General features: G+C 55.4%; 1 protein-coding gene across 1 annotated transcript in view; it reads right to left on the reverse strand.

Moving 5' to 3' along the window:
* PAPPA2 (pappalysin 2) overlaps nucleotides 1–21,107 on the reverse strand; it is a 93,831-nt gene extending 72,724 nt beyond the window's left edge. Inside the window, exons 1-2 of the mRNA XM_037404433.1 lie at nucleotides 20,615–21,107; nucleotides 13,614–14,676 (exon numbers count right to left, since the gene is read on the reverse strand). Of these exons, the coding sequence (XP_037260330.1) occupies nucleotides 13,614–14,676; nucleotides 20,615–21,107 (1,556 nt within the window). The remainder of the gene's footprint in view (nucleotides 1–13,613; nucleotides 14,677–20,614) is intronic.
* Nucleotides 21,108–21,391: the final 284 nt, after the last annotated feature.

Consider the following 21,391-nt stretch of genomic DNA (forward strand, 5'->3'; position numbering starts at 1 on the left):
ATACATGAGGGTCTCAGGAGAGGTTTACCCCAAGCCATACTCTTGCTGCATGATGGGCATCCTCAGGACACCCATACCAATGGGTGCACACCCCCTCGCAGATCTTCTGACCTCACCTTCCAATACTATCTTCAGATACAGCCTCCTCTCGTGACTTCTTTCTGGAGGTTTTGCAAATTTGAGGTTTATTTTGGTGGTGCTCCAGCATCTGTATCATCAGCCACCCCTGAGATCTCTGGCCAGTGCCACAAGAGTGCGGAGCTCCCTCCTCTGAAGGAACAGGGATGTTCAGCAACAATTCCTTCAGCACAGATTAATCACGTGCACATCAGATGCTTGGATCATTGAAAAATCACTGGGTTTGTGACTTTTGTGCCCTGCTGCCTTACTGCCTCACTCAGCTATTCGCTGCCATGCATACAATGGGCACCACAGCTTGTCCAGCCCTAGGACATCTTAGGGGGAGGTAAGGTTTTTGAGAACCACTCATTTTGACCCAGGCACCAGAACTTTGTCCAAGTTGCATTTCAGTTTTCAAAAAAAATTCTGATGGTTATGCTTACTTGATAGACCTATAGACTCTCCTGAGGTCCTGGAGGAGCCCGTCCCATACTGCAGAAAGCACCAAGCCCAACCACCAATGATTCTAAATGGTCAAACGGTCTTGGTGCCCAACGCAGAAGCCATTACATTATGATCTCAGGATAAAGTCCCACAGCATTTGCTCTAGGGATAGATGTCTACACTCTCCCCAGGGACAGGAACCCACATGTTCCCCTTCACCTGCCTCTAATTAAATTCCTTTAAGAAGGGGGAACAAATCCACCACATTGCCTCCTCCATTCCCATCATAAATAACCACTCAACATCACCACATTGCTGGAAAGGAAGGGGCATCTATTCACGGTGGCCTCACCAGAGGAAGCATCTAGACATGGCCCCACAGCACAGACATCATCCCCAGCAAGAAAGGGCTTGGAGAGTGACAGGGCAGCAGGAAGAGAGACCGCTGGGCTGGGATCAGTGCACACGGCAGAGAAACCCCGGGCTGTGGGAGGGAGCAGAGGGCTGCAGTGAAGCTGATTGAAGGAGGCATGAAGGAAGACAAACAAGGGAAGCATGGCCTCTGGCTCGGCAGGGTCTACCTGACCTCTCTTCCAAGGGGCCACAGCAGCTTTCAGCCGACGCCAGCAGCCAGCCCGCATCCTGAGCGGTGCTGCTGTCTGGTGCAGACGGTGAGCAGCAAAGCCCTAATCGGAAAGGACAGCTGGATCGCAAAGCTCCTCCTGTGCTTCTTTGCCAAGATGTGGGAGCCAGGGCCGGGACTCTTTTCTTCTGCACTGCTGTTCCCCCATCCTCGGTGCATGCCCTGAAAACTAGAGCTGCTCTCACAGGGGACAACCGCCAACTGATGGGTCCCAGCCCTCTGGGTCACCTCCTGAGGTGAAGCTGCCAGAGCTGTAACCCACCATATCACCAGTGCTCAGCAGGGGCACACAGGACCCCTTTGCTGTGCAGTATATTTTAGGACTGGCACAGCTCTCGCCTCCCATGCTCGGAAGGCACCACCAGCAATGCTGCTGTGGGGCCGTCCACTCTTCCCACCCCTTCTCCTCCATATTGTCAAGCCCCTGCTCGCCAGCCCTCTATCTCGAGCTACTTCTTACCCAGAGGCAACCTGCAGAGATGCCCTGCCATCCCACCACATTCACACCCCCACAGCCTTATTTGGGGTCCACCACAACACCAGCAGCCTCAAAGGGCTTCCTTCCCAGGGCAGAGAGACTAGGACCTCATCTGTGCAAGGTCACCTTCCCAACAGCTTCCCTCATACAAACACAGAGCTGTAACATCCCTGTGTAATTCAACATGGAAAACCCTTGTGCCACCAGGAACAGACCCACAAATTCAATTTCTTACATTTCTGACATTACAAAATCATTTCTTACAGCACTTCAGCCCTAAAGCATCATTTGGTTCTGCCAAACAACCAAAGCCTGTACACACTTGAAAGTTAATACAAAATAAACCAAATGTTTCCCAAAAAGCTCCCACAGGAGGCTGGCTGTGAGCTTCTGTTAACACTACTGATTCACCCCATGAACCTTCCTTTTATCCCCTCAGGGAGGACAAATCCATGCAAGTCCCATAAACTTCCTGGCTTATGTGACAATTCTTGTGTTGCTTAAGCATAATGGGCCATCAGCTTTCCCCTGGGATAAATTTGTCCCGGCAATCTGCGTTTTAGTGCTCTACATCTTGGGGGAGTTGATAGCATTTGGGGTTTTTTTTAATGGGAGTCGGTAGCCATGATCAATTGTAAAAGCTCTATTTCCACGGAAATGGGTATTTAATAGATTTTTGAAAATGGTGGTTATTGACCCAATGGGCCTTAATGGCTTAAAAACCATCTGATTGTAGTATGTAAGAGTAAATGCGTATGATTTTCAAATGCGTACTGGAATAGGTAGTAAAAACCCTTTTAAATTGCAGGGACCTGGTCAGTAGGGAGTTTCCATTTGCTTGTTTGGCCTTTCTATTTGTATCAGAGTGAATCATGGCCACATCTTCCTCAGAGAGGCTTACCGTTCCCTCACGGGTGAGATCATCTTAACACACACGACCCACCTGAGACCCATCAAGGTGCAGGGATGTCTTTCATTAGACTGGGCAGTGATGTAGAGTCAAGCTTCCAGAGCGGCAGGGCTCCCAGCTGCTCTCACGGTGGGAGCAGAGGACACATGGACCAACTTATGCTCCATGGATGATGCACCCCCATTGACCCCAGGGAGAGCTCCGTGGGAGCTGAAAAGCCACGTGTGCCTCAGACTCCTGGGCTTCAACTCAACCTACTGGGTGCCCAGTTGACAATCCTACAGAGGAGTGCCCAGGCAGAAATCTGTGTTTATCCTGGGGTTAGTGCACACACCCCAAAAACATCAATAGGAGTGAACTCCAAAGGAATGTGCTAATTACTAAGAAGTAACCCCAGCAGCAACGAACAGACTAAACACTGGTATTTATTTCATGGTGTCTGAGTCCTGACTAAACACACCCCCACCACTAAGACACATATTTAGGGTTATCAACCCCACCAACTCTCCAAGGTCTACAAAGGCTGTAGTTATTCCCCACCTCTGCCCATCACAGGGGCAACTCCCCTCCTCTGGCTGCCTTTTTCATGAGGAACACAGATGCCCAAGATTTTTATCTGTTTGAAACCAGACTGTGGGTTCAGGCATTGCAAAGTGGAGATCCCAAGCCATGCATGTGCAGGACAGCAAGGCTCAGTACACGCCACTGCCATAGAATAAGCCAGACAAAAATCAAGGACCAAAACCTCCCAGATTTTGAAGGGACATCTGTCTTCCCACTCCTTCTTAATTTCCCCTTCCAAAACCCAACGAAGCAGGAATTAGAGTTCAGAGCCACAGCCTGTTGCTTCTCTTCGTCAGTGGAATAAGCAAAGGAGACAAATATTGCAGGTCAGCGCCTGCTTCCATCCCAGCGAGGTGTCCCTCACTGCCATCCCCAAGTACAAGTAGGTCCATAACACAGCGTCCCACCTGCTTGCAGCAGCACTCACCTCCACCCCCTGGACCCCAAGGGCACACGAGGAAGGAGCAATGCTGCTGAACAAGTGTAGGCTCTGAGGGCAAACCCTAGGGCTTGTGCTTGCCTGGGTGACAGGACCCTGCCCAGCTGGGCTTTCCAGCTGTGCCCAGCACTGACCCCTCACTCTCAGGAGGCACAAAGGAGGCTCAGACCACCACAGTGGCCTCAGAAAATGCATCATCATTCCCGCAGAGCACATGCCTGGACATCTGAAAGACCTAGCAGTGTTCCTAGCCAGTCAGGAAGCTACTGCACATCTACAAGGGCTGCAAGAAGACAGGAGCTGCCATCACAAGACATCATGCCTGAAAACAGGGAAACAGCAGTGCTTAGGGGAAGTTGATGGGAAGAATTCAAAAGCAGCAGAATTAAAGATCCAGTTTTGAACCATTTAGGGGAAGGAGCAGAGCCCCGCCAGGGAGAAAGGCAGCAGAGGAGCAGCTTGGGGAAGGAGTGGAGCCCAGCATTGCCCTGGGTGGCTGAGCTCCAAAGCCCAGCACAGGCAGCATCCCAGCTCCAGCGCACACCGCCATGCTTTGAAGCAGCTATCCACTGCGCAGGGCAAGCACTCGCCTTCTTTTGACAGTGTAGGTGCTGGCTGGTGAGACACTGGCATTGCACAGAACATGTGTGAGAGATGTCAAACGAGAAGCGCTGGGGGAAATGGAGAAGCGTGTTTGCAGCCCCTTGCAGGTTTGCAAGGCAGAACTCAGCAGTGGCACGTTATTCTAGAGCAGGCTCCAAGCTAAACAAAGCCAGTTATGGTTTACTTTATGCCTGGATTGTTTATTTCAAAGCAAAATCAAAGACATCCCAGGCCAGGACCAAACCTTACAGCACTTTTTAGCTGTCTATGGTTGCATAGATAAGCCCTGTCCCGCCTAACCCACAAGAGTAGACCTGTAAATCAGCTTCTCTTACTTTTTGCAGCAAAGTTACAAAACAACATTCCAGGTTTCGGGAAGTCTTAAGGTCTCTGCAAACAAGCCAGTGCCCCAGGAGCCAGATTTCATTGACATTTTTTATAGCGCATTTCATAATCTGCTGAGGAAAGGTAGAGGAGGTAACAGCGGTGGGTGCAGCGCTCCTGGCCTCCCCCAGCACTGTGTGGGCTTCACACGGCTGAGCAGCCTCAGTGCCAGGAAGCTCAGCAAAGCACCCCAGACAAAAGGGAACTGCATAAATGAGAGCACAATTTTTAACCTTGCATTTAGCCAGGACTAAGCAGCTTCATCTCCTTTCATTAAATGCCTCTCTTCCTCATCCAGGGACCAGGAGGCAGGAGGCCAGAGCCCCAGCATCAATGGCAGCACCTCATTGCTGCATAACTGCAAGGCAAGATGTCCCAGACTTCTGTGCCTCAGTTTCCCAAGCTGAAGACCTAGGATTATCATTGACCACAACACAGGCAGGTGTTTGCAAACATCTTAGATGACATGACCTTTGCCGCGCAGGGTTTTGAAAGAAGCCTAGTCAAGTTAAGCACCCACATCCCACTGCTGTTCAATGGAAAATAAGCATCCAGGTTTCATCAGGTGCCTCCTCCTTTCCCACCCACCTCCCACAGCATCCTCCATAGGACAGATCTCACAGAGCTGGTGGGAAAGAGGGAGAGCTGTGGACTGGATGAGCGTGGTGAAGATGACCCTGCAGCACATGCACCAGCGAGGATGTGCTACACTACTAACGAAAGGTCCAGCCAAGGAGCTGGCAACGATGCACATCACCACCAGTATCATCATCAGCGCTAGGTCTCGAGAGACAGAGTGCTTGTGGAGCTCTGTGCTAGGACCGGTTGAGGCTGGAGAGAAACATGGACTAACTTGTAGCAGGAGACAGCTCGGTCCCCTCCGGAAAGAAGGCATGGCTGGTACAGAGGGGCAAGACCACAAACTGGTTTCTACATGCATGGGGGCTGCAGAGCCCCTAGCTTGAGCTGAACTCCAAAAATTGTTCTGGTGCCCACCAAGTACCAAGCAAAGGTCAGTCTCTTCTTCATCCAGCCTCCCTGACTAGCGGGGTAGCAGGAAAGGAAAGACGGGCACTGCAAGGCTGGGGAAGGATGAGTGATGCAGGCGGCAATGGGCACGCCCATCCATCAGTGGGGCAGTATGGGCTGGCAGAAGACCAGGCTGCCACCCTTCCAGTCTCTGACCTGCCTCATCTGTTCAGACTGGAATCTGCTGGGCACTGGCAGAAGGACCCTTTAAAAGGGCTGACAACAGTGGATCGATTTGCTGAGCAGGAATGATGCTCCCAGGGGCATTAAGCTAACAGTGACTAGCTCTGCAGGGGGAACCATGCAGCCCTGTGGTCAATAACCCCACCTCAGGCACTCTTCACTGTGGTGGGAACATCCAGTCTTGCTAAAAGATCCAGAACTTTGCTAATTCACCCTGGACTTCTCACCAAAGGAGAAAAACTTGCAGCCTTGATATCAGTCAGGAAAGGGATCGAGACAGAGAAAAGGAGGAAAAGAAATCTAATCAAGCCAAAATCTCTCCACTGCTTTTTATGTATTTTTTTTTCTTTTAAGGGGAAAAACCAAGTCCCAAGCCTCCAACTTATTTTTAGGTCCAGGCAATTGGGTGTCCCAGTCGGAGCGCGGTGCGCACAAGCCAGCATTCTAAAAATGCCTTCCTCGTGGATATAAAAAGGACGTGAGATAATTTATTGGGGAAGTTTTGTAATGTAACGATCATACACTAACCACAAATAAAAGAAAAAAAATCCGAGGCTTTCTCTGGTCCCCAGTACAACCCTTGGCAGGCAACAGTCGCAAAGGGTGAGCATCCTTGCCCTCCCCCAAAGCCTCCCAGCAATGTCCCATGCCTCACACCATCCTGGTGAGTTTGGGCTCTGCTGGCCCCATCCCCCCTCGCCCCATCACCCTCTGCAAAGGGGCAATTTGATTTCCTAAATAATGGTGGTGGCTGGGCCAAGGAAAACTAAAAGCAGTATGTTCACTTAATGACTCCAATGGCCGCAGCTCAGCCTGCCAACCCAAACGGGGATTAAATCATCCCAGAGACCCCGTCAATGCCAAGATGACGGTGTCCCACCGGCTGGCTGCCGAGCCTCTCACCACCCTGCCGTTTCGGTTCCTGGGGTCTCGCTAGCCAGGCCAGAGTCTTGGCTGGCATCCTCCATCCATGGGCAAGGGTACAGTCGGACAAGGAGGAGCCCTGGGGAGGGATGAACATCAAGACAAAGAGCGACACTCCCCCAGCCATCAAACACATGCTGTTCCTTCACAATTGCCACCCTGATACAATCGGCCCCCCTCAAGTGAGCCCCCAAGGCAGTGGTGTTTGCTAGAACAATAGCTCACATCTGGGACAGCTGTTTTCCCCGAAAGCACCCAGGCTGCCTACAGCCACTGGGCAGGGATCGTCTCCCCTCATCCACACACAGATTGTGCTCTCCCTCTCCTGAGAGGACATGGTCACCCCTGGGGGGACCTGGCAGGTTCCTTGAGGAACACTCTGCCTGGCAGCTCCATCCCCACAGGAAGGCTTGCAGGAGCCAGCAAAACTCATCCTCCAGGAGAGGCTTATTGAAAATTAACTCCCGAGTCTTCTACCTTGGGAAGAAAAGGAACCAATTACTGGAGATTTTCTTTTCTACATTCAGCACCCCAACATGCATGGAAAAAGATTTGGGCACATCAGCAGTATGCTGCAGCTCGCTACACAGAGCAAGCTGCGTTGACTAGCACCAACCACCCCTTGGACCTGGACACCTGTACATCCTCATGCTCCTCTGCTTCCTGGGGTAACATGAGAGAACTCTGGTCCCACCAGGAGCCATTGTGCTGAGCCCTCTACTTTTGACTAGTGTCCCCAAAACCTTGCATAGTCCCTTGGATGGCTGCACCTTGGTGTCACCTCCACCCTGGAAAGCAGTCCCTCTAGGCTGATGCCATTTTAGAGGGGCCAAGTCATACCCTGATCTTGCCACATGTGCCCTAGAGAGTGTGCCTCCATGCTGGAGCTCCCATCACCACCTCCTCTGCCACTCCCAACCTTCTCCTCATAGACCTCTCATCATTTGAGATTCCAGCCCACAACTACCCTTTCCTTTTATCTATCAACCCACCCTGGAAAGGTTAGAAACTCCCTCTCTCACCCCTTCATGAGATGAAAAGCCCTAAAGAGGCCTTTGGAGTACCCAGCTCATAGCCTCATTTATAATAACGTTTGAGAGATGCAAGGGACACAAGGACAGACAAGTGCATCAGATGGAAGGAAAGGAGCAGCCTTCACAGCAAGCAAGGAAACAGAAAGAAAAAATAGGACTATTAAGCAAACAAAATATATCTTGCAGGGACAGCAAAGGCAGCAGCCAGAGGCCAAGGTGGGCAGTTCCCCAGCAGCATAAATGCAAACATGCTGCAGAGCTGGCCAGGTCCACAGTGCAGGCACGGTCTCACCACCCTGAGTCCTGCCTCTTGGAGCAAAATCCCACTGCTGATATGACCTTTGGCACAAAGCAAAAGATGCTTACTATGGAGTAATCCATGCCAAATACCCTCCAATCTACTTTGAGAAAGTCAAAAGCAAATTTGGAGTCTTTGTCTCCAGGCTAGGACACTGGGCAAGCTGAGTCACCGAGAGACAAATTCATAGAATCATGGAATGGTTTGGGTCGGAAGGGACCTTCACGATCGTGCAGTTCCAACCCCCTTGCCATGGGGACACACACCTTCCACTAAACATAGCCTCCAAGTCCCAACATGAGCAAGCAACTTAGTAGACATCCTGCCAATCCAACAATCCTTTCCATCTTTGCCAAGTATTGAAAGCAGCAATCAATGGGAAAGCTCAGAAAGATTGGGCTTTCCTACAAGTAAAGAATAAGGGGTTTTTAGGAGCTCCAATCCAACCACTCTCATGAAACTTTAAAGCATCCACCAAGAAACCACCAGACTCCATCAAAAATCCCTGTTTGTTACTGCACCTCCCCAGTCCCAGCAGGTCTACTAGAGAGAAGCAATAAGCCCAGAAACCAGTGAACCCACCACTTTGGTGTCCCTAGAGGACCCATACCCTCATCACCACACTTACAAGCCCTAAGACCTGAGTCCAACGCTAGAGGCTTGGTCCTTTGGGAACACGAAGCCAATATTTGGGTACAGGCCAGGGGGATTCCAAGAGGTGGCAGAGAGCGCCAAAGCTCCAATCCTGAGCAGGGGCATCTCTTAACTATGCTTTCCTTGTAGGAGCATTAGGCAAGCAAATAGTCTCTTCCACACCACACTTGTGAGTTAGATGGTTTGCAGATAACACACCCTCTCCAATCCATCCTTCAAGTGACCAACAACCACAAGCAACAAATTAAGGTGTTTGCAGACACCTACCCATTGAATCTGTGCTCTGCAACAGTGTTAGAGACCTCAGGTTTTATCCCCAGGGCTTATAATTTTGAAGTGACATCACACATACCTGCCCTCTTTTATAGTGAGAAAGATCTGCTGAGGTTTCCTGTAGCAAGAAAAGGTGGAAAGGAAGTGAGCAGCTAATTTGGATGTTGTTTTACCATCTGGTTGGGATTAAAGCCTGGGCAGGTCAGCTATTGCCCCAAGATACCATCCTGCTCTCAAACTGACACCTGCTATGCTATCAGTACAACCACATTCAGCTGAACACCTCCTGACAATGGGCTGCTCCAGTGCTGAAGAACAGCTCGGAGTGATTTGTTCATCCTCGGGGGTTGTCCACAAAGGACACTCAGTGAGGTTAATCTGGACTGGCTTTTGAAGACACCACTTAAACAGCAGAGGCTCCCAAGCAGCTTTAACCCAATTAAGCATCCTTCCCTTAGGACGGGAGGCCAGCTAAGCTTGCATTAAAGCCCATCAAGTGTCTTGTTAATCAGGTACTCTTTAATATCACAGCTGTGGTCATCCCTGTGGAGGCCACCAAGGGGCTGGAAACGCCTTGTCATTTTTCACCTCCTTTTGTCACTTGGGTGTTTTCTGCCATTACTTTGGGTACTGAGATGAAAGGCTCAGCTCTCCACTTTGCTCTCCAGGCTCTTCTCCAGTTTTTCTCTTCGCATTAACTGTGTCACACACCAGACTCTCATTGACTAACTGCCGGAGGGGGACCCTCACTGGGTGTTAATTGCTGTTAATGAGCTGTTGCTGCTTTCCTTCCAAGAGCACCAATTACAACAGCACTCAGGCAGTGCAAGAAGATGCATGTCTGCAGCAAATCAAGGCAAATTTTACTCCAGACCCTGGCATTACACTACCAGAAACTCCTGGAAAATGCTTGAAATCAGGAGGAGACTGGGTGAAGGATGACAGCAGGCAGCTCTCCTGCCACTGCCTGGCCCCTTGTTCTTCATGTGGTGGGTCAGGGCGAATAAGAAGTCCCTGACTTGCTTCCTATGGCTCCTGTTGTGGTGCCTTGCGGGGATGTCTACACTCAGCTGCTCACCTGAGCTCTCCCTCGAGTCTCCCTCACCCACAAGAACACAGCCCCACTGGTGGATTGTACACAGGGGTGGTGGCCCAGCTGGCTTAGAGCATAGTGGGACTTGTGTCCCACATGCTACTAAAGGAGGTGCAAGAATGACTCAACGAGATGGCTTGATGGTCTGGGTGTTGTGCACAGAAACGCCGCCATCATTTCACAATCATTTCCTATCCCAGAGCTGGGGGCAGCTCCTACCTCAGCTGCAGCGGGGTCTATCCCTACCAGAGCTTTATAATTCTTCCTTCCCAAGCCCATTTCCCTCGCCTGCTAAGCATGGGCGAGGGTATACACTAGCACGAAGTGTGGCCCTAGAAGTATGCTGAGATGTCCACCAGCTAAGAAGCACTAGAGCTACTGCTGTTCCTAAGGCTTCTCACTCCGGTTGGCCTTTCCCAAAGCTGCAGCCCAAGGAAAGGAGATTTTAAATGAGGGATGTGCTAAGATGGTAAAAGCTTTTGCATGAGCACTTAAGGTCATGTGAGTTAAGACAAGGTATCGAGACCCTTCACCAAAACAAACTGAATCTGTTTACAATGCTAGTAAGAAATTGCGCAGTGTCTCACTCTTCCTCGTTTGGATTATTTTCAGCTGTATTAAGAAACATTTGCATCCAAACCACTCTTCCTGAGAGCCTGGAAATGAAATACAGCAGAACTGATCTACTCCATCAAAACAGATCCCAACATTTTTGTCTTGCCACCTTGATCTGAAAGGAGATCTGGAGAGCGCTGTCTGCAGTGGGGTTTCCCTCTCCCTCGGCTCTCCCAGATCTGCAGCTCCCTCCTGGGCTCTGAAACACAGGTCTGCCACAGCTATGAAAAAGCACAGGCATCTCGGTGGGGCAGCAGCCAGCTCGCTCCCCTCCAGTTACAGACCGAAAACTGTTGTTCCCATTGAAGCACCTGACTCCTGTTGCACCGCGTTTCCGCAGTCTGTTAAATTTTATTTCACGTTATTTCTCCTGTTTTGGCTTCCACCCTAAAAATCTTCTCTAACTTCCCCAGCTGCCTTGCTCCTTATAAAAGTTCATTTAAGTGTAATACCGTACGAGCAAACCCAAAGCTCTGCCTGAACAAAACACCTTGCGCTAAGGTTGCCTGGTTGTATATCTCGGGATTCATCCACCAGCTTTGGGGGGATCAACACTGACCTGGCCATGCCCTTGTTTTTTCCCAAACCCACGTTACCAATTTCCCAGTGGTTCTCCCACAAACATATAGATTAATCCCCAGGAGCCAGGGTACCCTCAGCAGAGATGAGCCCCGGCGGGGGGGCGGGGGGGGTGTCTACCAGCACCTCTGAAGAAGCCACCCAAAGGCAGGTCAGAATTGCTCAGCAGCAATTCTGTGTCTAAATTCAGGATTCAACTCAAGCCCCCAGGTTTCCCAAATGCCAGGCACACTGGATTACGTTTTTCAGAGCTTAGCCTACAAACTGTCAATCTCATCTTCTGCACAGGCCAATGAGGTCTGCGGAAAGAAAATTGCAAAAGATTTGTTATTTCCCTAGTGTTCCCATTTTCCCATTCCTTTCCCACAGAAGCAAGGTTTTTGTTTTTGTTTTGTTTTCTTTTCTTTTCTTTCCCAGCTTTCAGGGGAAAATACTGACAAATGGAAGCCCTGATTCATACCAGCAAAAATTTGGCCTTTTTTAATTTAAGGTGGAACCCTTCTTGTCTGAGGATGAAAACATTTCTCTAACTACACCCAGAGAGCAAGGACCGAAGCAAAGGCGAGCGGCGCTGGTTGCTCGTGGCCAGCACCAGCGGAGCTGTTGCACAGGCAGGAGAGCCACCATGCAGGCAGGGCAGGACAGCTGCCCAGCTCCCCGTGCTCGGGAAAGCGCTGCCCATGCTCGCTCACAGGGATGGGAAACAAGGGAGGCACAGGGCGGTGATGGTGCTTGTCACCAAAGAGACTTCCAGGGGTGGGAAAACATCTTCTGACTGGGTGCTCAGGCAGAGGCATGGTGTGAGGCTCTGTGGCCAGGGGGATGTGTTGGAAGAAAGGCTCCCCATCCTCCTCCCGTGTTTTCTCAGATGACCGAAGGATGTGTGAGAAAGGCTCAGGAAGGGAGGAAGGGAAGCGCTGCTCCTCTCCCATCACCACCGCCTGAGCAGAGACACCTCCATCCCTCCTCCCTCTGTGTCCCACTTGGGAAGCACCAGAGAGAACAAGCAGGCTTGGGAAGAAAGGATTTATGGCCACAGCCTACCTGCTCCCACAGCCTAGGGGAAAAAAAGTGAAGGAGAAAGAAGATCAAAGGAACAATATGTTCCTAAAACCCTTTCTTGCAGCTTTTCTCCCCAGGTGCTGCCACCTGCACTGCACCTCTCCCGCTCCAGTAGTCATCTCTGCCCATCACTGGGAGCCAGCAACAGGGAATGAGCAATTTGCTCTGACACTGAGACAGAAACAGCTTAAAAAAAAAAAAAAAAAAAAAAAAGGAAAAGCCATGACTTTTTTTTTCCCTTCCCCTTCTCCAGCCAGAAAGCACATTTGGCAGAGCCCTGAGTGCTGGAAGCCATCAGCGGGGCTGCTGGCACTTCAGAGGCTCTGAGGAGGAGGGCAGGTGTGTGCAAGCCACTGACCGCACTGAGGACACTGTCCCTGCTGCCCCGGAGTCCCCCATCATGCTGGGGGATCCCCTTCTCCATCCTGCCTCAGCTGCTGCCTCCAAAGGGCCGCAGGGAAAGCAAGGGTCCCCTAACACCATGGGTTGATGCTCCATGGAGTAATGTGGGTTTTGCAGGGTTTTGCACCTGTGGCACAAGGTAAAGGTACACGTCCTCCTCCAGCACTGAGCAGCCACCCCATGCCTTTGACTGAAGAGGGGGATTTTCTCCCCCACCACCATTTCGCTTTGAGGTGTGGGGTTCGATCAGCCCCTGCCTGTGCCCAGCCAAGGACATCACCCTGGCAGCATCACTCCCCAGGGTGAGGTTTGGGGAGGCTCCCACACAGCAACCCACACCTTACCAAATCCTGCCACTCACACCTAGCATTGTCACCTCCTTCTTCCCCCCCCCCCCCCCCCCCCAGCACTCAGGCAAAGGCATTTTGAATATAGATTCAGAAATCAGGCTTTTAGACAGGTCCGGGGAAGGTGGGGAAGGGGCAGCAATCACCCGCTTGCATCCCATGCAGGGGGCTTAGGGGGAGCAGCACCTTTTGCACGGGGCGGCTCTGCCCCACCCTGGGAATGCCCACAGTCCTACTGGTGTGTCACCAGAGACTGGCAGCTCTGCACTGGGAACCCCCTGTCTGGGGGAGGGGGTGTCCCCATCAGCCCATCCTCATTTTGGTGGGGAAAAACATTTAACGGCAGGGCATCACAGAGGGATTTACTCGCCATCGATGGCAAGCACACCCATCCTGGAGGAAAATGCCCCTCTGCCTTCCTACACCAGAAAGCCACCAGTAAGGAGCAACACCCAGGTGCAGAATGGGTGTCAGGAAGAGGGTGTACCCCATCCCCTGATGTGCCACCCCCCCACCACCCAAGCCTTGCACCTACCGCTGAGGTGAGTCAGGGTCGAAGCAGGTTCTGGCCACGTCGGTGGCCCGTGGGTCGCAGCAGTCACCATCATCGAAGTCGTCCAACATGTTGTTGCACTCCATGTGGCAGACGCCATCGCGGCGCTTCCAGGAGAAGCAGCGGCCAGGCCGGCGGCAGTCCCCGCCATCGTAGCCAGTCAAGGGATGCTCGCACTCGGGGTCACAGCGCTCGTTGCCCACCTTGCTGGGCTCGCAGCCCAGGAGGATGGCACGGCGGCGCAGGGAGGAGTTGCGTACCTCCAGCAAGCTGAGCTGCCAGGAGATGTTGTAGGGTCGGAAAGCTTCACTCAGTGCCTGATGTTGCCACCAAACCTGCTCCCGGCTGACCGTTGGCCGCCCACCATCATCCTCCGCCAGGTTCACCACCCGGTACCGCACCACCTTCCCGCTCCGCAGCGGCCAGTGCTGGTTGTAGTGGGAGACCAGCTCCACATTATCACAGGCAGTCTGCCCGCAGGCAGGGGGGCCCAGTGGCTGTAGGACAGGGGACAGCAGGGATGGCAGCACCCGCTGCTGGGGGAAGGCACCCTCCCGAAAAGGCATCCAGAGCTCCTCCAGGGTGGCGAAGCCAGTGGCCAGAGCCAGCCCTGCCGCCCCCCCGGCTGCCCCCTCTAGGAAGGGACGCTGGAGATGGGGCTGGGACAGGGCGCCTTGCCACAGGGCCAGCCCAGCCAGGTGTCCCCGGAAAGCATGCGCGGTCCCCCAGGCGTCCCCCCCCAGCAGCAGCGTGCGGCAGGAGGCCATGAAGGTGCTGTGCAGGGGTCCCCGCTGTGCGCCAGCACGGCCCACCCGTGCCCCGTCCACGTAGAGGGCCATCCACCGCCCGTCGTAGCTGGCAGCCAGGTGGGTCCATGCCTCGGGGCGGTAGCGGTGGTAGGCGGTCACCTCAGTGGCGGTGGCTGCCCGGTCCGTGCGGAGGGAGAAGAAGAAACGGGCATCCTTCTTGCCACCGAGCTGCAAGGCGCGGATGCCCAGTGCCCAGCCCTTATCGCTGGCCGTGTGCGAGCAGTTGTCAAAGACACCTACAGTGGGGATGGGGATGGAGAGAGAGGAGAGCTGGTGAGGACCAGAGAGCATTGCAGCTCCTCCCCGGCACACGAGCCGGGTCCTTGGCAGCAGGACAGCTCTTGGCAGGGCTGCAGGGAGGCTCCCGCTGCCGTGGGTAAATGAAGGTGGCCAGAGGCTGGGCAATAGGTGCTGCACCAGGGGGGACTCCTCATCCCCCATCCAAAATCATTTGGATGAGCAGGTGGAATAGCCAAGAGGGACAGCAGGGCCAGAAAGGTGGGATTGGAGAGGGGAGGAAGAGCCTGGACGGGAGGAGAGGCTGAAGAGCAAGGTGTTTCTGAGCTGCTCTCTGCAGGAGCACTCCTGCGGGATGGGATTAGAGGCTAAGCTTTTTATCTGCAGGCCAAAGCTTTTAAGAATTAGAGCACAGCAACCCAAAGCAAAACAGCCTCCTCCAGGGACTGCTTCCCCGACAGCTTCCAGGCAGATTTACAGCTTTCCTTTATGCTCCAGTTTTCCTCCTAGTCATGCATCCAGCGCAGGCGGGCGAGGGTCAGAGGGGATGCACTCCCTCCAGCCAAGCAGGTGCACTCCTCAGCCCCTAAGGTCTCCCGAGCATAAATCCAGCCCCAGGAATAGCTTTGGGATCAGCCTCTCCCTGTGTGCCCAAGCATGTTGCAAACCTGTGTTTTAGGCTGGGCAAGACCTGGAGCTCTGCTGACTTTCCCCAAAACTCAGGCTGCTGAGCACCCATGGTCAAGAACCAGAGGCTCACAGGCACCGAACACCCTTGGGAATGAATGGCCATAAGGCACAAATACTGGCAAGGGCAAAAGGACCCACTGCTTGGAATAAATGCTTCTGAGCTCCTGAATCACCACAGCCAGGACATTCACGCAGGTCATTGGGGTGAGTGAGCTTGAAGGCACACTTTGAGCCTCACCGGTGGCATCTTCTGGGAGCCCCACCGTCTCTCAGTCACCACCCCAACAAATCACTTCCAGATGCAGCGGTGCCCTGATGCTGCTGAAACCTGCTGCTGCACCTGGAGGCCCTTTTTGTATTACTGCTGAGGTATTTCTTATGCTCCAGCCTGCTTTTCCCTGCTGCACTAGTTCTCCTGCCCCTCACCATGCCACTTCCATTGCATGCACTGCCTGCCCATCTCTGTGACATCAGGGCATCATGGGCCAAAACAAGGCATTCCTGCCCTGTCCCACTGCCTCACCTGTCCCTGGGGACGCTCAGCATGACACTCTGGGGAAACTGTACCTGCTGCCAGGGTTGCAAAGAGGCTGGACAGAGGCAGAGGTGTAGAGGAGCAGGAGTTCCAAGAGGAGTAGGATCTCCTGGCTTTCAGCCAGGGGATGTGACTAAAGCCAGGTTACCATGACCCCACATCTCCCCCACCAGCCCTCATAAACGTGACTGGCAAAGGTCACATCAAGCCCCACCGCACCCCAGGAAGCGGCACCCCTCCCTCCATCCACCCCTTTCACCAAGGGCGAGATGGGTGGTGGCCTATTAGCCATCCCATGGTCGTAACCACCCTGGGCACGGATCCCTGCCACTGCTCACTACAAAGGCAGCCATGCACAAAGGCTCCGTGGGCGGATGGGCTTTGGCCAACTCTTGTTTTCTGGTGGATTGTGAAAGGGAAGCAGAAAGACCAGAGGAAGCTGAGACAAGGAGAAGCCAAAAAAGCAGGAGACAGGCAAAGGAGCCTTGCAGGCGTGAGAAGGCAAAGCTGGAGAGTATTTTTGGGCTGGGTGCTGGCTGACAGGTGCTTAGACCTGCATGTTTGAAAGCCATCTTCTAGTATTTGGTCCTCACCAGGCACAGGGCTTGGTACCTCCTCTCTTAGGAAAATTTATGCATTTCACCTTGAAGTGATTTAGAGTGCCCCAAATTTGATCAAACACTAAGGAAAATACAGGGCAAACAGTGTCACGGGTGGAGCAGCCTTCTGGGGTGAGTGTGAACTAGCATCCTTGCAAACCAATGAGGAGCCAAGCCAAGCCTGGAAGTGCCTGACAAGTTCAAACCTGGCCAAAAGAACCTTAAATGAGCCTAAAACCAGGTCTGGAGACTTCATCAAAGGGATGCAAGTAAGGCCGACGTCAGCTCTACAACAGGGGCAGGAAAGCCACCACAGCAGAGGCAGGTGTTTCCTAGACATGGCCAGGGATGCCATCCTGGTGCAGTGGCAGCAAAGGAGCGTGCAGGCAGAGCAGCACCTTCCAAGGCTGGAAACCACTGCAGAATGGTGAAGCAGAGCCATCCAGCACCAGGTGCTGACATTTCCCGAGGGCCTCCACAAGAAACCACCAGGGAACCAGTTTCAAAGACCTTGGAATCTGCCAAGGAACTTGGCCTTTTGTCCTGGGGCAACCCAGCAGGAAGGGGAAGAGCTGTTTGCAGAGGGGGTACAAGGTGATCTCCTCAACACCTGTAAGTGCAGCTCTCCCTCTGATCCATCAGGTGGGAAAGGGGATCTCTAACCTGGTGTGCGATGTCCATCAGTGCTTAGGGTGATAGCTTTGGGGTTTAAAACAAGCATTTAAAACAGTGCAAAAAATTAAGAGAAATGTGTCTGCCAGGAAAGGTGTCCTATGGAGAAAAAGCCTCCAAAGAGACAAAGTGCACCACTTTGTAAGGACCACACTTGAAGTAGCATCTTCTCCCACTGGGGCCAGGAGCTTTGAAGCACAAGGCATAGTTCAGCCATGCTTTGAGACTCGGATACCAGGGGGAAATCAGCTGCTAAAGCTCTGGAGGGTCTGACGCAGGCTATGAGCCCCTAGCTGTGCCATGAGAGCAGCTGGCCTGAGCGGATGGTCACCCCTTGGGACGTGCAGTGGTGAGCAGCTTGGGGACCTGAGAAGGACACCTGGGCTTAGAAACCACAGCAGTGTGGGACTGCCTCTGGTGAGGGATCTTCTGACCCAACAAAACCATCTTTCATGTGAGTAAAAACAAACTTCAGCCAGGCACAAGGGGAAATCCCTTTGGGGTTTACAGAAGCAAAGCAGGGATGGATGGAGAGAAGACAAAAAAAGGCAGAAAAAGAAAGGGCATCACATGAAGGGACTCTCATCTGCTGCCCAAAGAAGGATGTGGAAGAGGGACCACTCTCCTTCCCTGGGGGTGACTGTGGCAGAACATTGGGGTTATACCCCAGCAGAATCCCTCCCATGCAAGAGGGGCTAACAGGTATGAACAGCTCCACCCAGGGTGGCTCTAAAGCAAAATGTGACATGTACAGGAACAAAGCCCCAACCCATGAGCCTTTAATCCAAGCAGCAGTCACACCAGCCAACAGGACAGTTTGCTTTGCCTGGATGAAGCTGCTCAACCTGGCCTTATTTCCCTGGCAATGGTGCTGGGAGATGCTCAGCTCTGCCCTGCTTTCCTCCCACCTTCCCTACCACATGGACACCTGGAGCATCTCCAGCTCCTCCACAGCTTTGGACCACCTCACGGCTCACTCCCCTCTCTCCCAACGGAGCAGGAGCAGCAGATCAGAGGCAGAGCCAGCACCTGTCGAAGGGCTGGCAGCTGCCTGCATCATCTGCTCGCGTGAAACACCAGCAGCACTGGCCTGTCCCCCTTCACCACCCACACCCACCCGGGTTCCAGCTGTAGGGAGACGGTGGGAAAAGGACAGTGACTCAGACAGCCGGGGGTGCCGGGGTCTGACTCAAACCCTGGAGCTCGAAGGCCGGGGGATATTACCCAAGTGAGTGCCAGCACCCACTGTCGGTGCTTTCAGCACTAACAAAGGTCCCACCCTCCACAAGGAAATTAATTAAAAAAATAATAATAATTAAAAAAAAAACCACCACACTGGCTAGCTGGGAAAAGTAAAACCCAACACCTGCAGGCCAGACCTCCAGATGCAAACAGCTGCGCTGCCGATGTGATGGCTGGGAAGTGTGCTCCGTGCATCCCAAGCCACTGCCTGCCAGCGGGGAGGCAGCAAGGACCCCGGTGGGAAGGTGGACAGCAAGGGGAGCGCTAGGTAGTTTCCTTGTGCACAGCTGCTTTTCCCATCTGCCACCCAGCCTCTAGCCTGTCCCTCCCTCTTCCAGAGCAAAGATACAGCTCTCACCTCTGCGAGCCGGGAAGGGAAAATAAGGAAATGGGCCAGGCGGTGACCAAAGCAGGGGGAGGTTCAGAGGAGCGCTCGCAGGCGGAGGGAGAGTTGGGATAGAGAGAGGGTTTCCCCAACCAGTCAGCTTGGCTGGGGCAGCACAGAAACACAGCCCCCGCTGTGGGGACCCCAGACATCCCATGAGAGCTGTACATCTTGGCACTGCCACGCATTCCCAGCCCTGCCCGGCATCACTGTGCTGTCCTGCTGTGCTCGTGCCCTGCCACAAACACCCATCCTGGTGCAGCTGCATGAAGCACCACTGCAGGAGGTGACATCTGCCCCACTCTGTGCCTGTGTGCCAGTCCTCTCCATCTCCTCAGGCTCTCCATCACAGAATCATTGAATCGTTTAGATAGGAAAAGACCTTTAAGACTGATCCCAACCATTAACCCACCACTGCCAAGCCCACCACTAACCCGTGTCCCTAAGTGCCACATCTGAACATCTGTTAAACACCTCCAGGGATGGTGGCTCAACCATGTCCCTGGGCAGCCTGGTCCAGTGCCTGACAACCCTTTCAGTGAAGATGTTTTACCCAATACCCAATCTAAGCCTCCCCTGGCACAGCTTGAAGCTGTTGCCTCGTGTCCTATTGCTTGTTACTTGGGAGAAGAGACCGATCCCAACCTTTCTCCTTTCAGGCAGCTGTAGGGAGCAATAAGGCACCCCCTGAGCCCCCTTTTCTCCAGGCTGAACAGCCCCGGCTCCCCTAACCGCCCCTTATCAGTCTTGCCCACCACCTGCCTGCCTTAGCAGAGTGATGGGGTGATTCCCGGGAACGAGGCACCTAGGGCCACCCCTGCCCCGCAGCCGCCCCGCTGAGCCCCAGGACCCCGCAGCCGCCCCGAAGAGCCCCGGGACCCCGCAGCCCCCCCGCAGAGCCCCGGGGGCCGGCAGCCGCCCCGCAGAGCCCCGGGGGTCCGCAGCCGCCCCGCAGAGCCCCGGGGGTCCGCAGCCGCCCCGCTGAGCCCCGGGGGTCCGCAGCCGCCCCGCTGAGCCCCGGGGGTCCGCAGCCGCCCCGAAGAGCCCCGGGGGCCGCAGCCGCCCCGCAGAGCCCCGGGACCCCGCAGCCGCCCCGAAGAGCCCCGGGACCCCGCAGCCCCCCCGCAGAGCCCCGGGGGCCGGCAGCCGCCCCGCAGAGCCCCGGGGGCCGCAGCCGCCCCGCTGAGCCCCAGGACCCCGCAGCCGCCCCGAAGAGCCCCGGGGGCCGTAGCCGCCCCGCAGAGCCCCGGGACCCCGCAGCCGCCCCGAAGAGCCCCGGGGGCCACGGCCCGGGTGCGGGGCCGGGGCCGTGCGTGCGGCGCGGCTGCCACCGTGCGGCCGCCCGCCCCGGGGACCCGCCGGGAGCCCGGCCAGGCGGGCGGGGAGCCCGGGCAGCCGCGGCCGCTGAGCCCGGCGGGGAGCCCCGGCGAGCCCCGGCCTGCCCGCGGCCCCGGGGTCGGGGCGAGGGGGAGGGACGGGGGAGGGGGTTGTCGGGCGAAGCGCGTCCCTCCAAGGGACCTTCCAGCTCCCGGCGGGAGGAGAGGGAGAAACCAGACAGGAGCCGGGGGGGGCGGGCTGGAAGGACGGGGCGGGGGGGAAAGCGAGGGGAGGGGATGTCTTAGGGTTTGGTCTCAAGGGAAGGAGGACCATTTCACGCCTGGGGTGCTGCGGACGCGGGTGGGGGCGCGGGGTGTCACCTGCCACAGCGGAGAAGGCAGGTGAGCCCCCCCCACGCCTCCTCCGCCCCGGGGGGGGAGGTTTTGGGATTGGGGTCGGGTCCCCATCCCTCCCGCCCGCCCGCCGGCGGGGTTTACCTGCGATGATGGCCGGGTTGCTCTGTCCGCCCTCCGCCTTCACCCACACCTCCAGGGTGAACTCCTCCCGCGGGATGTCGGGCAGCGCCTCCGGCCGCGCCGCCAGCTGCTCCCGGCCGCCCGAGAAGTACAGGGCGGGCAGCGGCCGCTGCCGGGGGGGGCTCGGCACCTGCGGCCCCCGGCCCCGCAGCCTCTCCCTCCGGCCCTGGCCGTCCGCCTCTCCCCCCGGCTCCTCGCCGCCTCCCCCGGCGCCCCGAGGTCTCCGGCTCCGCGGCCGCTCGGAGCTCGGCGGGGCGGCAGCGCCGAGCGCCCCGTGCGCGCCGGGACGCTGCGGGTACAGCCCGTAGGGGTGATGCGGAGGGGCGGCCCGGCGGCCCCGTGCCTCCATCCCGCACCCGGAGACCGGCGGAGGCTCGGGGGGCCGGGGGTCCCCGCGGGGCAGGCTGAGCAGCGCCAGCAGCAGCGCAGCCAGGGGCGCCCCGCCGCGCAGCATCCTCCTTGGGGACGAAGTGTGTTGGGGGGGGGGGGTCGGCCCCGGGGGAGGGGGGCGCTCAGGGGGGCGGCGGGCGGCAGCGCCGGGGCATCCTCCCCCGGCCCCCGCCGCAGCCGCTGCCCCCAACTTTTCCCCGGCACCGCTCTCCTCCCCTCTGCTCCTGCGGGAGGAGGAGGAGGAGGAGGAAGAGGAGGAGGAGGAGAAGGAGGGCGAGAGCACCGCGCCGGGGACCCCCCTTCTGCCTGCAGCCGGGGTTCCCGGGGCACGGCAGCCCCTGCGCGGCT

Source organism: Falco rusticolus, chromosome 11 (genome assembly GCF_015220075.1).
Source record: "Falco rusticolus isolate bFalRus1 chromosome 11, bFalRus1.pri, whole genome shotgun sequence".
Lineage (NCBI taxonomy): Eukaryota > Metazoa > Chordata > Aves > Falconiformes > Falconidae > Falco > Falco rusticolus.